This window comes from Epinephelus lanceolatus, chromosome 6 (genome assembly GCF_041903045.1).
Source record: "Epinephelus lanceolatus isolate andai-2023 chromosome 6, ASM4190304v1, whole genome shotgun sequence".
NCBI lineage: Eukaryota > Metazoa > Chordata > Actinopteri > Perciformes > Serranidae > Epinephelus > Epinephelus lanceolatus.
Genome location: NC_135739.1, coordinates 9,236,837 through 9,252,887, shown reverse-complemented (window position 1 = coordinate 9,252,887; position 16,051 = coordinate 9,236,837). Strand labels below are relative to the sequence as shown.

The 16,051-nt window shown below is 40.7% G+C and overlaps 1 protein-coding gene across 6 annotated transcripts; it reads left to right on the top strand.

The window, feature by feature from the left end:
• Window positions 1-3,547: 3,547 nt before the first annotated feature.
• scly (selenocysteine lyase) lies at window positions 3,548-15,244 on the top strand. Of its 6 annotated transcripts, XM_078168592.1 has the most exons (14): window positions 7,753-8,080; window positions 9,153-9,251; window positions 9,796-9,905; window positions 10,111-10,211; window positions 10,350-10,527; window positions 10,649-10,776; window positions 11,181-11,336; window positions 11,417-11,523; window positions 11,637-11,673; window positions 12,147-12,230; window positions 12,377-12,476; window positions 12,645-12,720; window positions 12,819-12,993; window positions 15,113-15,244. In XM_078168592.1, the coding sequence occupies exons 1-13, from the start codon at window positions 7,782-7,784 to the stop codon at window positions 12,970-12,972; spliced, it is 1,629 nt and encodes a 542-aa protein (XP_078024718.1). In that variant the 5' UTR covers window positions 7,753-7,781; the 3' UTR covers window positions 12,973-12,993; window positions 15,113-15,244. The 6 variants fall into 6 exon arrangements, with proteins under 6 accessions (XP_033478765.1, XP_033478762.2, XP_078024719.1 ...); XM_033622874.2 differs by lacking the exons at window positions 7,753-8,080; window positions 15,113-15,244 and adding an exon at window positions 3,548-3,673 and having other exon boundaries at window positions 12,819-14,311; XM_033622871.2 differs by lacking the exons at window positions 7,753-8,080; window positions 15,113-15,244 and adding an exon at window positions 3,587-3,771 and having other exon boundaries at window positions 12,819-14,311.
• The last annotated feature ends 807 nt before the right edge of the window (window positions 15,245-16,051 follow it).

Below are 16,051 nucleotides of genomic sequence, written 5' to 3'. Positions count from 1 at the left end.
GAAATAAACAGTCATTTTAACATCATAAAATACACTTCATTCAGAAATAAATAAATAAAATACAACTCACAAACACCATCTCTTCACCAACTCTGATTTGGTTGAAATAAACCCTTAATTCACCCAGTTAGATGTGAAGATACGCTGGTTTTATACACTCTAAAAATACTTTTTATTTGATTGGAGTCTGGTGGGTTTGGTGAGGGTGATTGTGAGGCTGTTTCTGGTTGAATAATAGGATCTTCAGGGTGGCTGTGGGTCTTTAAAAAATCCTAAAATGTATTAAATAAATTAAAATTGGATGTGTTTTAAATGTTTTAGTCACATCACTGTGAGAATTTCCAGTGTTGGTGCTATGGGAAACATTTTAGCAGGAAGGAAACACTACTTCCACACAACACCTGTGCGTGCATAATGCCTCTACTTTGGCCCCTGTAATGCATTTCACTCATCCAGTGATTCTGCATTGTTAAATGAAAGCCTGCAGGCCAGCCTGAACATTATTATTTATATGCTTAGAGCAGTAAACATGGAGAGTATCACCAGTGTCATTTTACCTAATATATATTTTCAATTTATGTGCGTATATACGTGGCAAGTTTGTTCTTAAATTCCATTTAAAGTGGTATTAAATATGTCTTTAAAAGTCTTCAACATAGCTTATTTGTAACAGTAGATACCCTGATCTTACTCTAACAACAAGCTCTATCTCTGTAGGAATCCTTTCTATACCTTTTCAGACACCTAGAATAATAATCTGAGCCTGTCAGCGGCAAAAACAAACAGTTAGTGGATGTAAATTGATGGTGCAAACATGCCTTGAGTGGTTATATTGCAGCCTGTTTCATTGCTGGCCCAATTTTAAAGATGGTTGCTCCCATTAGTCACTTAGACAAAAATAAAAACATGGGGAAATAGAGATCAGCTTGAAAACCACCAGACTTATCCTCAAATCATTTTCCCGAGGTTGGAAAGTATTCTGTGTGTTGTGGACATATTGTAAAGTGATCCAATCAAAACATGTTACAACCCTACATGTGTGCACAACTGTCTGTAGTTGTCGCTAATCAAATAGTCTGTTAATATCCTTTTTTGTTGTGTAACACGTCCTGTGATTGATGTTATGATCAAAGTCTATGACAGACTTTTTGGCAGAGGCTGCAGTCGTATTTTATCCAGCTAGAGCATCATCATCATCATCGTTGAGGGAATCCCCTGCTGTTCTGTGCATTACACTGTCTCAAGCACTCATTTCTGTCACGTTTCCTTCAAAACCTAATCTTATACGTGAGCCCGGGACTGCTCCAGTCTGATCTCTGTGTTAAGACTATTCCTCTTGTTTTCATTGGGCCTTTTAATGTGCGTCACATTTGAGCCAACCAAAGTTTTCTTGGTGCAGTCACACACACACACAAAAAAAAAAATCACACTGAATGTACATTGATATTTGAAAATACTTCTTCTGCGGGAGTGGTTATGTTGACCTGTCCTCTGTTTTCACAGTCTGGTTCCTTATTGATTGTAGTTTGGTTGCTATCAGGGAACCAAATGGAGGTTGTGGGATATACCTGTAATAATCTGTCCACTGATGTGTGAGGGAAGGTTGGTTCATTACGGCCCTGTTACTCGTCGCGTAGTGTACAGAGTAACGCTGTGAGTCACCTCTCTGTCACACTGTCACTCTTATTTCAATATCTGCCGTCACCATCCTGCTCTGACAGCCTTCACAAATTCTACTTTTTTTAATCCCTCCCCTCCCCTTTGAAGGAATATCATTTACATTTTTGTGCTTCCACATCTGATCTTTTTTTTTTTCTTTCTTCAAATTTCACTGGTACATTTCTTTTTCTTTCCCTTCTTGAAATTATTTTGCATTGTATATAAACATGATTGCTGTGAACAATGTATTATAAAGTTGCACCCATTTACAAACTCTTAAATGGGCAGTAGTTCAGTCAGTGTCTCTGAGTGTTGGAGTTTAGCGTCAAATGTTTGTGTACACTAAACACATTGTCATATATTAAATAAACATGGAAATTATGCAACACAAAGTCACGGACTTCTCTTTTTTTTGGCATTTGTTTTGTAACTGGTGATCAAGCATTTATTTATCATTTACAAGCACAAAGAAATACATAATCTTTTTTTTTTTGCCATGTCTTTATTGAACATAAAATTTACAAGATAGGTTGAACACAGACATGAATCCTTATTTGTTTGACTTGTAAAAACGAAATATATTTAAGATTAAGACAAAAAAAAAGTTAATAAATTAAAAGTGCACACCAAATAATAATAATGATAACAATAATGAACTATTAATGATATTAGTAAAAAATAAAATAAATAATTAAAAATGATCTTCCATTTAAATTAAAGGTTTGTACATTCACACTATTAATTTGTACATCTTGCACCTCTAAGCAGTTGTTTTGCGGATTTTGAACTCATATTTTCAGGGATTTACAATTACATTTATGACAAAAATCATAAAAAATAGGGTTTTCATAAATTTGGCTTTGTGTTTGTAAAAGCAATTGGCTAGAGGAATAGGAACAATATTACTTATTAATTTGAAATTGATCTTTTTCACTGTGGGTAATACTTTTGTACTTACATTTTTGATTAAGTAGACTGTAGATAAAAACTTAAAAAAAACTTTATTTAGAACAAATCAACAGCACAAATTCTCATAGGAAAATAGAATCTTGCTTTCTTCCAAACAATATTAACAGAATTAAAACAAATTCTAGATAAAATCAAAATGGCAAGGCTATATTGCACTAAATAAAAAAATAGACACATATTTAAATAACAATAAAAAATAAACTAATAATACATGTATATAGTGACAATAATTGTTTATAAGGCAATATATTTTGAGACCCTTTCGGCAATTCACACAGTCGACTCATTATTTTTTTTATTACTCTTTTATTATTATGATTATTATTATTTTGGTTTGTTTTTAGTAACAGATGCTCAAATTACAGTGCAAGAGCAGTTCCAAAAAGTGTCAGGTTTCCATCCAGGCATTTGAAAATACTATTTTAAAAAGAAAAAGTATAAGTAAAAGGACAAAGATAAAAAAAAAAAAAAATACACAAAAAAATATTTAAATTAAATATCAGGATACTATTTCTTAAAGATATATTTTATTTTTTATATACTTTTTAATTAATTTCTAAACCAAGTTGATGAGGATTTGTGATTTTTTTTTTCTTACAAGAATGAAGATAATACTTACCCATAATTATGATGTTGACCATATCAGATCTGTAATGTGACTTAAACACATCCTACTTCCCAGTAGTTACCATGGTAGCAGAATCCATAGTTGCCATGTCCGCATGTCAGTGTATTTGGGACTGCTTATATTAAATTCCTCTTTATCTTTACTCCTCTAAGTTCTCATCGACTAGACTGGAGTTTTCTTCACCTTTCAGGTTCCCTGGCATGACAGCAATACTGACTACCCAGGACTTTTAAGATATGAACCGCTGTCACTATATATTATACAGTTATTTTAATCGTTCTCTGAGCTTCCCTTTATCACATCTGGCAACCCAGCGGAGCAGCGCCGCATCCTGTCATACAGACCGGGATTAGCTAGCTAATGATTTACACAGACTGCACTAAATCCACTCAGGACACCTTCACATCACTTCACAAGGTTTGTCACGAAGCAAAACTATTTCAGCCTGCCATATCATACGAAGGAGAACACGTGTGGCTCATTTTGACGGCTCGGAGGCGGATTAACAGCTTAATGTACGTTAATATCGCTAGCTAAATTAGTTAGCAGCACTAGCTAGCTTTAGCTAAAGTTAACAGAAGTTACCTACATTGAGTTAGCGTTAGCTAGCTGAATATCATCCCGGCTGAGGCAGACAGTGCCGGAGAGGAGACAGGTTGGTTTTTATTGTTCCAGTTTCCCCGTGTTGTGAGTCAGCAGTAACCGTAGTTCGTATCAGGAAGCCAGGCGAGTACTAAGCTGAGCTGTCAAACACCCCCGGTCACGCCTGTGCTGCTGACAGCGTGGATGGAACTGACAGAGTGATTTCGTAGAAGAGGTTTGTGTCATGTTAACACTAAAAATGGCTTCAATGTGTATTAAACCTGTGCAGTCTCTACGATACCCAGCTAATGACATCATGCGCGGTGATAGCACAGAGCAGATTTTAGGTGTAAATTACAGCAGCGGACAGTGCAGTTGAGCCAGTGACACCGTCTCAGTGGCGGACTCAGACTGTGTGAGGGGCAGGGGAAACAAAATAAAAAGGGCACCAGCAGAAAGTTTTCTAGCATCTATAGCAGCCTATATGGCACTGCATTATGCTTTCTCAATTTTAAGGGCACCCTAAAGGGCACTGTGGCACATTTCCTTAACTAGAAGTGCAACCTGGAGCGCACTTTAGCATGTTCTTTTCATTTACAGGGGAACTATACCCAATTTCAAAATTCACATTATTACTATAGAGTGTGCCAGGGCTGACGTCAAAACCCGGAAGTTTAGCATCGCGCTGGTTCCCGGAAGAGAAAGTGAATGTGATTTTTGCATTGCGTTTTGGATTATGTCAGAAAATAAGCTCTGTGGCTAACACAAGTTTATGATACTTACAGGTTTTGTTCAGCGAGATAATCTTCACATATGAACACCTTTCATACTGCATTTGAAGCTTAAATGCGATCGCCAGAAGTAAAAAGCTAACATTAGGCTTTAACGGACTACATAACTACTTCAAGGTCGCATGACTCTTGACGTCACCGCCACTAAGCTTTCAACTGATTTCTGCCGCTTTATTTTAAAAACATTGTATAATGGGGAAATCGGACTGTTTAAGCTAAATAAGAAGCTGTAATGGCAGACTGCCAGCACTCTCACCTGTTCGGGGGTAATGACGTTTAATGTCCCCGACAGGGTTTGTAGTCGTATTGAGCAACTTGTTAGCAACCGCCTTTTTAACGACACGTTAAAGCTTCAAAATTCACAAGTAGGGTATTTACTGACATGTTTTATGTCGTAGAACAAAACCTGAAACTCGCTTAAGATTTTGTTAACCACAGACCTTATTTGAGGCATTTTACCAAAATCCCATTCAAAAAACGTATTGACTTTTAGACGAGAGAACCGGAAGTGCTAAAAGCACTAACGGAGTTCCAGGTTTACTGGCACACTCTATTGTCTGGGACGTTCTAAAAATATTAGTAATCTAACAACTCTCTCTGAAATATAAAAACAAGAGTGCTAAACCTCAAATTCATTCATGTCATAGATTATTAAGTCTGGAGCTGTTTCATTTGCACTGAATTGGGAAACATGTTCTAGATGACACTCAGTACGTTTACATGCAGCTTGAGAAAATCGAATTATTGGCTTAGTACAACTGAAACTGGACTTTTGAATGCATGTTAACAGCTTAGTCCAACTGAAATTGGACTATCTATAGCTCAACTTACACACTGAGATAATTTGATTGAAAATCCAACTATTGCTGCATGTATCCATTTATCGTGGATAGGGTTGGGTTGGTATGAGAAAAAAAAAAAAACGGTCCGGTTTTTGTGAAAAACCACACCAAGTTGGCAATACCGGATATCCGCCCCTTGGGGGCGCAATTGACTCATTTAAAATTAAAAAACGACCATAGGACAACAGAGTGACAGTAACACGTTGTTTCTTTTATTCCTTAAAAATAAATTTGCAGGTTTAGCTTACTCAATCAGTGCAAACAAGGGTTGCCTCCTTTGTCTGGCTCAAAGCCAAAGTGTTGCCATATTGGTGCATTCTTTGATTTCTTTGAGACTAAATTGTCCGTCATTATCGAGTCCCCGTCACACAAACTCCAGGCTACAGTAGAGGCCTAGGCGCATGCGCACTCGCACCCCCTAGCTCAGTCCCCGCTCCACCCCCACCCCCCTCTCTCTCCTGCTCGCTGTGCGCTTGGCGAAGAGGCAGACACAGGTGCTCACAGACTCGGGCGTACTATAAGCGGAGCGGACTCAGCGAGGAATGTCCGCTGTCATTCGGGCTTCCATGTCCTGCGATGTGAAAAATACATGCTGAGCAGTCTTGTGTGACACTGGTACGTGGAGCGGAGTCCGCACGGTCGTAAAATCTGAGCTTCGCGCACACAGGGCTTGCGGACGTCCGCTTTTAGTCCGGGTGGACTTCTGCGGAGAATGTTTGGGCCTGACGTATGTGGTCCAGTCGGTCTCAAAAACAAAAAAACCCGGTCCAAGACGGAGTACCGAACCGAAATTGATATTACCGAGAACCGACCCAAATCGACCCCTAATCGTGGATTCCCACCAAAAGCCTCATGAGCATCATAAGCAGCCAGCAGCCATTCATTTTCAATGCACACCGGTGACGAAGGGCGTCGGGCATCGGCTGCAGTGAGTGGCGCAATGTCAGCAACCAGAGCATCAGGTAGAAGTTGAGAGAAGCTGAACTTTATGCAAATGAGCAACGCCGCCGCTGAAGCAGCAGCCAGTTGCAGACCGGGTTTGCAGGACTCTGTGGACCCAGACTTATTTACCACCAATTACATTTCTCAATGGTCCTACATGCCAACAGGAGAGTAAAATCATAATAATAAAAGACTGATAAAAGCTATATGACTTTGTTTATTAGCATTATTTTAATTGTGCAATGAAAGTCATGGATAATACATAGTGAAAACATAAATGATACTATATTTGTTCATCATTAAAAATGCACAGCCGGTCAGCCTAGATGGACACATCTGCAGCGCCCGGCCCCGCCCCTTTGGCCGCTGCAAGTGCCTGCTGGAGCTGGCAGTGTGAGTGATGTCAGAGCAACCAGAGCGCCCGCAGGTGACCATGAAGCTTTTGGTGAGAATCTTCAGTTAGTCCGAGTGGAGTCGGACTCGGCGTTCTGCGCGCGCACCACTTTTTCTTTGGCGGGCTTTCACCCGAAGAAGAAGGAGATGACGTAGCAGCAGTGCAGTAACTCCCGGAAAAACAAACAAACAAACACCATGGCGACCGAGAAGCAGAAGACGCACTTCTGGACGGACAAGAAAACTACATCAGCTACAGCTAAAGGAGCTAAACATTTTGAAGTTTATGGATGGTGGGAAAATGCGAAAAGTAGATTTATTTTAAAAAGTTTCTGAACAAGAACAAGAACTAGTTCAATACGCACTATATTCAGTCAGACATACGTGGTCAGAAAATCGATTTTGTCTTCTGCATATATACTCAGACAAGACGAGAAGTATTGACTTGACTGATTAGCCGAGCTATGAGCTTAGCTCGACTACTGCGTGCATGTAAACGTACAGACTGAGAGTGTCCAGGGGAATGTTTTGAGTATATGGGTTTATTTTCTGATTCAGAACTGGGTATAAAAAAGAAAATCAGCACTCTTTGAGTCTTCAATATCAGTCTCCTATTCATTATGTGTTGAACAGCTCCAGACTTTATAACTTATGACATCACAAGTTGAGACTTTTCTGGTTTCTGGCTTTGCGAGACAGTAGGTCATGTTCACAAATACTGATTGAACTTCCCGAGGCCATGGAAATAACATATTGGAATTCTTAATTTATGTTTTCTTTACTCTAATGCTGTGTTCCCACCAAACGCAATGAACGCGATTTACTCACGCGTAACGCGAGTAACGCGCCGCATAACGCGTGAGTTTGGACGCTGGACCATTTTGTTAATTCGCATTATCGCGTCAGTTGCGCGAGTAGCGAGCCCGCCCATTTTCACTAGATAACAACGTCTGGCCCGCCATTCTCTCCTCAACCATGGCTGAGATAACCACCATCGCTGCTTTGTACCTGCTCTGGAAGTCCCAGATGCGTCGGAGGGCCAAACGCCGTTGTTTTTGGGTTCACCCTATCCTGCAGAAGCGCATCCAGCTCAGCGAGTTTCACAACCTCCTCCAGGAACTCCGTCTGGATGATAGCTGCTTTCAGCGGTGCTTCAGGCTGACTGGGGCCCAGTTTGAGGACCTGTTGGCGAGGGTTGGCGCCAGGATCTCCAGGCAGGACACCAGCTACAGGCGCTCCATTTCAGCTGCGGACCGCCTGTCCATCTGTCTCCGGTAGGGATGGGCATCAATTTTCGATTATCGATGATTGGTTGTTAAGGCTTTTGATCGATCACAAATAATTTTGATCAGTAGTCGCAGTGTTTCCCCTACAATGCCTGGCATAGGTCTGGCGAGCCGCCGTGCCAACGAAACCTACGAGACCCCCGCCGGACCTATGCCAGGCAAAAAATCAGAAACAGACGGAGGCTCTCATCACTCTCCAAAGCCTCGGGGGCTTCCCTTGAGGCCTCTGAAAACACTACGCCATTGAAAGATGGAGGTTTTGCTGAAAACTGAAGCCTGTAACTCTGGCTGGCAACGGTTGTAAACACCCAGGGGTGAACTGCACATGCGCGCCATTCTTCCTCTTTGGCCTGGGGGGTTGAAGCTCAAAACTGGGGCAGCTGTGCTCTCTTGCGCTGACGGTCTGCACTGCACTCTTTTGTTTTCTCTCTTTTGAAATACTCGCTTATCAATTAATCGATAATTGATCGTTAATTTTTTTGATGATCGAATAATGAATTTTGATCGTTTGCCCATCCCTAGTCTCCGGTGAGTAGCAGTTTATTGTTGTGTCAACAACTGGACATCAGGGCGTCAAGACGTCACTGGCGTCATGAATCTCAACGCTGATTGGCTTTCGTGGCACAGCGTCACGCAAATTTGCCTCAGAAGTTCAATATTTTCAACTCGAGCGATGAGGCGATGGACGCGAATTTCGTGGCTATCGCGCCACGCCTACGCGTCTATTGCGTTGCGCTAGACGTGTCCATCGTGCCGCCCGGCGCAAATTTGCGTCTAGTCACGTTTTTGCATTGACTTTGTATGTAATCTCGACACGCGAATTTGCGAATTGGCGTTTGGTGGGTACACAACATAAGGGCACCCTGGAGGCACTTGATCGTGATTTATCTACCAAAGGGTCATCCAAGCGGGCCGTTTTGCTATACGTGACCAGAATTTTTGCTGCAAATAATTATATATTGTTTGATTAGAACTCCATGAATGTAGGTGTGGCTGGAAATATTGTTTGACTGTATTGAATCTACACAGGCATCCTGCTAAATGACTTATTTCTCCCCAGGAGTGCTATGGCCAAACAGTCTGATGACATCACCTCAGTAAACAGCCTCACCCTCACAGGCCATACCTCTCAACATTATTCAGAAATGAATCTGGAAAGGTAGGAAGGTTTTGATTTTGGTTGGTCATGCGGTATCATGTTACAACAGCTGGTGTTTTCACCCTGTGAGTCTATGTGTGTGTGTATGCCATCATGGCAAACTGTACTACTGAAGAGGCCGGGTATTTCGCCAGGTGTTTTTATGTCCATCTGTCTCTCGGTCTGTCTGTTTGCCTGTCTGTATGTAGACAGATATTTTTCAACGCAATAGTGTCACAACCATGCAAAATACAGACAGGTGTGTAGTTGAGATCAAAATGAAGGCCGAGCTGGAAGAAAATAAATAATGATAAGAATAAATTTGATTTGGTATAGCACCTTTTCCAGAAATAAAATTCACAAAGAGCTTCACAAAAGACCATTAAATCGCTGTATTGGGGCTGGAGTGATCCCATCACAATAGGTCTCTAGGTCACTCTGAATCTATTAGTGTTTAAATTAATGCAAAATTTAATTGATCCAATGACTTGCAAATGCATTGTGCCAAAAAGGTTTAAGGCAGTATGAAATGAGATGATAACATTTCTCTCCAATGTAATAAAAGGATCTACATGGACTACAATGCCACTACTCCACTGGAACCAGAAGTGATCCAGGCTATTTCTGAAGCCCTTCAGGATGCCTGGGGAAACCCGAGCAGCAATTATATAGCAGGTGAAGAATCCTTAAACCTTCATCTAAATGCCTATGAACAGATGTTGGAATTGGGAAGCAAAGAATGTATGCAAATTAATTTCCTTTACTGTCGGTGAGCTAATGCTGCTTTTCCATTATTTGCCTCCTCAGCACCAAACCCGTAATTTTGTATCTCAGCATGCCAACTATAAAAATTACTTATTGTTTAATCTTTTATTTCTAGGCGCTAAAGCCAAGGCAATAATTAATCATTCCAGAGAGAATGTGGCGAGAATGGTTGGAGGTAAAGCAGAGGACATCATTTTCACATCAGGTGGAACAGAGGTAATCACCATTGTTAGTTCGCTTGTTTTGCTCTTGTTCTGAAAAGCTACTTCACTTTTGTGGGAAGCTGTAAAATATTTAGTGCAAAATTGTGGTATCATGGATACAATGGCAGCTCATAGCAAACAAATCTTTCAGGCCAATAACCTGGTGCTCCACACTGCTATGGAGCACTTCAGGAGAAGCTGCAGGGCTGCGGAGCAAGGTGAAGGGCACCAGAATGGAAGCAATGGCCTTCCTCACATTATCACCTCCAATGTGGAACACGACTCGGTCAAACTAGTAGCGGAGCATCTACAGAAAGATGGCAAGGCAGGTAGGAGATCCTGTAGTTTTGTTCAGAATAATACCAGAGATTTTTTTATCAAACAATCACCCTTTATTTAAAAAGCAAATCTAAAGCAGCTTCCTTATGTTAACCTCCATATTTGTCACAGATGTGACATTTGTGCCTGTGTCTAAGGTGACAGCCCGCGTGGAGGTGGAGGATATCATTGCTGCGGTGCGTCCAAACACTTGTCTCATCTCAATCATGCTGGCTAACAATGAGACAGGAGTCATCATGGTAAGAAGGAAATAGAGGCTTAAATACCTGTCAGTCTCTCCTGTGTTCTCTTCTATCTCTTTATAGCACTGATGATAGAGAAATTTCACTTACATTATCCCAGTGGCTGAAAAATGAAGCCAACATGGAAGTGCCAAAAACTGCAGTTTCTCTAACGGCCACTTGAGGCTGACTCCAAAAGCAAGTCAATCTCCAGTCGACCTCCCATGTTAAAATGCCCAACTTTACAGTAGAAAAAAACATGTTTACAGCCTGGTACAAAAAACTAATTTCCCTTTTTATGACAAGGCTTAATGCTAAGTCATGCGTATCAAATATAAATTCCTAAGAACAATTCCAATGCAAAAACAAAAAGCTCTGTGAAGTATTTTTCCCTGTATGCTGAAACATCTTCCCCTCGTTAGCCACTCCAAGAGATCTGCCAGAGAATAAAATCCCTCAACAAGCAGCGCGATCAGCTCAGGATCCTGCTCCACACGGATGCTGCTCAGGCTCTGGGGAAAATCCGAGTCGATGCCTGTGAACTGGGAGTGGATTACCTGACCATCGTGGGACACAAGGTCAGGAATCTATTGTAAAAAATATCTCGATTTGGCATCGTAAAAGAAACATGTTTCGAAAGGTTTTGTGACATTTCTAGTTCTACGCCCCTCGGATTGGTGCTCTGTACGTGAACAGCCCTGGAGTGAGGACACCGTTGTATCCCATGCTGTTTGGAGGAGGACAGGAGAGAAACTTCAGACCAGGGTAAACACACTGCATTGTGTTTCTTGAGAAATCATCAAGTACAAAATAGACATGGAAAAACGGCCAAGATCTAAATAAAAAGAGTCTGTTTTCTCTTTTTCTGACTTTTACAGCACAGAAAACACACCAATGATTGCTGGTCTGGGAAAGGTATGTTTCCTACTTCATGTATGTGTTACTCAAATTTTTTACTAGCACTACATTTAAAAGTTTCATTCATTTTACTCTAAATGAGTTTTTATCTTCCTGATATAATGGTGCATTTTTGAGTGGAAAAACAAATGTCTTGTCAAAATGGTTAAGCAGTTGGTTGCAGATCTTTAAAAACAGACACCTGCAGCGACTAGTCCACAGTAATTGGCCTTAGTAGATCAACTGAGGAGGCTGCTAGCTGCTGTAAGGCCGACAAAAAGTACAAGCTTTACAAGTACACTTTCAAATGATACCACTTCTTCTCTGCCATGTTCCAAATATATCATTATTATAACCTCAGGTACCTCAAATGACTTGGCAGTGAAAATGAGTTAAAAGACAAATACCACTGATATTATTTCTTTACTTAGACATCATACATGTCATATTATGCTTCATTTATAGTGACTGGTTTATTATGTGTCTGTCAGGCTGCAGAACTGGTGACCTCTAATCTGTCAGATTATGAGGGCCACATGCGAAGTACCAAACTTTACTTGGAAGAGCGACTGAAGGTGAGTTTGGATCCATTCAGAGAGATCAAAAATGTTACATTCTGGGGATTTTTGTTCTTTGACTTTAAAATAATACCCTGCATTATCATTATTCTGTTGCTTCCCTCTTAAATTAAAAGCACCCATCAGTACGTTTTCCTTTTCAGGCCGTCTTTAAAGACAAGATCCACTTCAACAGCCATTACCCTGGCTCTGATATCCTCCCTAACACATGTAACGTGTCCATCCTGGGCCCAACATTACAAGGTGATGTCACGACTCTTCCGTCTCTGTCCTTTGTCTGTCTTGGCCAACCAGTTCAAAACAGTGTCCTCTAACCCTACATCAATGTCAGCAGAGACAGTTCATGACTTGCACAGGGCTATTTGTAAACTACAGAGGCTTTGAATGATTTATTTCCTTCTCTTGCTTTAGGCTGGAGGGTATTGTCCAACTGTAGGAGGCTGCTGGCCAGTGTTGGAGCTGCCTGCCACTCAGACAGTGGAAACAGGTAAAAGAGTCCCGCCTTTACCTGTTATTCTTTTGTCCAGAGAGCATATTGATCACAGTTACATAACTCCCCTGCACTGCACTGTGTCTGTCCATCAGGCCTTCCCATATCCTTCTGAGCTGTGGCGTCTCCTCAGAGGTGGCAGCCAATGCCTTGAGGTTGAGCGTGGGCAGAGGGACAACCAAAGCCGATGTGGATACAGTTGTGGAAGATCTGAGGGAAACTGTGCAGCTGCTGGAAGAAATGAACTGATGGGCTTCATGTGAATAAACAGTTAGGTCAAATAAGGACGTACAGAATTAAAAATACATCATCTGTACTTATTGTTACATTAAAGTGGAGAAAGACAACTTTTCAAGTCCCCCCCAAAGACAATAAGATCATGCTACTGTTACTTTGATACAGAGGTTGACTAGTATTGGTTTATCTGACCAGGCAGTAGGCTGGTTTGTTAATTACCTCTCTAAAAGGTCTCAATTGTTCCAATTTGATGGGCTCACCTCTAACTGACTGAACACCTGTAGGGTGTACCCCTGGGTTCTGTCTTAGGTCCGCTGTTATTTCCAGTCTATATTAATAGTATAGCATCAAAACATGGATGGTGCCAACTTTCATTTTTATGGGGATGATACAGTGATATATTAGGCCAGTTCCTCCATTACAGAGACTTTGGTAAAATTAAAGGCTGTATTTAATTTTATCCAGATTCAGTTTTCACAACTAAAGCTGATAAAACTAAGGTACGTATTTTTCAAATGCAAGGAAGAAGCCTGTGAAAACCAGTAATATTATTATTGCTCAGGGAAAGAAGTTAGAAATGGTCTCTTGTTACAGATATCTTGGTATCTGGCTTGATGACTTCCTGTCTTTTAAATCTCAGGTTGATACTCTTTTTAAAAAGCTGAGGTTGAAGTTTGGGTTGTATTTCAGAAACAAAACCTGTTTTTCCTTTGAGGCCAGAAAAAGATTGGTCTCTGCTACGTTTTTAACGCTTGTGGATTACAATGATCTGTTGTACATAAATGTATCTGTGCATTGCTTGCATATGATACTGCATACTATAGTGCTTTGAGATTTGTTATTGATTATAAAGCCTTCACTAATCGCTGTACGCTTTTTTCCCAGGGCTGGTTGACCTTTTTCGAGGCTCAGTCACTGATTTATGTTCATTTATAAAGCCATAAGGGGCAAACTCCCTTCATACATTTGCACTTCGATCTAACTGTAGTTAAAGTTTGAGATCTCAAGATTTAGTCTTGTCTGTTCCTAGTGCATGTACTGAACTCGGAAAGAAAGCTTTTAAAAGCCTTCAAAAAAGATTTCAAACTGAGAAGAATGATCTCTCTACTGGATTTTAAAGCTCTCATAAGTGCAAGGGTGAATGGATCATTTGGTACTTGTCATTGTGTGTAGGTATTTTAATATTTCTACATGTTACTGTATGTCCTCTGTGTTTTTTATTGTGGTTATTTTTGTTTGTAACTTTTTGTCATGCTGTTGTCTTGGCGAGGTCTCCCTTGAAATAGACGTCAGTGATCTCAGCGGGACTTACCAGGGTAAACATGGGTTAAATAAATTTAACAAAAGAAAAGGTCACTCTTCATTTTCCTCAGAACCAACAACTACAGTTCAATCAGGAGAGACTCGTTTTTAGTTTTGGAAAAGAAAATTTTTAATGACAAGTACACATGAGAATGAAAATGTGAATGCCTAGAATGACAGCTGAAAGCTGCAGAAGAGAGAACAGATGTAAAATCTCGTAGTGACGACCTGATTGGCTGATGGAGGTCGTGGCTAATTACAATAGGACAGCTAGAAGAGTGAACGCCCAGAGGCAGCAGATTGGAGGAAGCAGTGGGAGTAGGAGAGGGAGAATTGTGAATGAATGAGCACAGGAAGGTCTTCCTGATTGAATTTACGCTGAGCTTCATTTTACCTAACCTTTGAAATATAAAATCATCATAACAGCAGTAACCACTGCTCAATTAGAAATGCTTCTGAAAAGAAAATATATTCTTTGTTTAACTTGTCAAACAGACAATGAATTATAGATGAGTGTTTCTGGTGATAGCGTTAGCTAACATTAGCAACATGGCTAAGGCTAGCTATGATTTCTAACGCTAGTGGCCAGTCAAACAATTTGTTTCTGGCTGGTACTGGCTTACTTGTAGCTCCTGGTTCATTTTCTGTCTGTTAGCATTAGCTAGTTGTAATGTTAGCATCATGGCTACCAGTAACAGACAGGCTACTTTCCAAGGCAAGAACTAGAGCTAGAAACCCTGATCTCAATGCTACGATAAAAACGAGTAAAACACCCAGTATTATTGATGAGTACGTTCTTGTTGTTGTACTTTAAAGAAAACTTCACCTGCATTTTGCTTTTATTGGACAGGACAGCCAAGTGTGAAAGGGGGAGAGAGAGAGAGGGGATGAGACGCAGCAAAGGGCCACAGGCTGGACAGCTGGAGCAACAGCCTTGTACATGGGGCACCTGCTCTATCCACTATTCCACCGAAGCCCCCAAAATGATCATTTGTAAATCAGTTGCTTTTTTCCTTGAATCCATGAAGAAAACTTTGTGTTTCCTGCATCCTTCCAAGGCTAATCAAAGAAGGCTTGGACATGCTCTATGACCCCATGGGAACTATGGGATATGACACATGCAATGTAACTGGAGTTGCAGTGTTGTAGGGTTACAGCAGATGGCGCTAGAAATAAAGGGATGGTGTCCACACAGGTGCTCCTTTGGTGTGCTTGGCCCGACAGAACTTAATGGGTACGTTCAAAGAGATGGTGGCCAACATACGGTAGTACATTTTTAAATTAAAAGCATTTGTTTTTGGTCTTTCATTAAGCATCTTTTCAGTAATCACAGAACTGTAATTCTCATCCATCTCTTTCTAAAGATATTTGGGGCTATGGATGCCTCAGTAAAAGAAATCAATCATCCTCATGTTCTATGCTAGGACAACAGCTATTGAGCCTTTCAGAAAGTGCAGACTAGATTTTACTGCATGTGTTGTACCCCAGTGATGTGACACCGTGGCATCTTCTCTTTTTAACCTCCTTGCATGCCTCCACAGTATGAGTAGAATCCAGAAAATGGATGTTTGGGAAGTTTGGAAATGGATCTTTCAATACAGTTATGCTGTTTTTAAATCTGCTTGTCTGTGACTTCAATTCATGGCATGAATTCTTCAAAAATTCAAGGTAAAATGCGGTGAGTAATTGATCTAGTGGTTATTCTGTGGGTGATTAGTAATGCAAAATGGATGACACTTCTTTTGTGCCGTAAATCAATACTTAATTGTTCCGGGAGATCATAACCTGG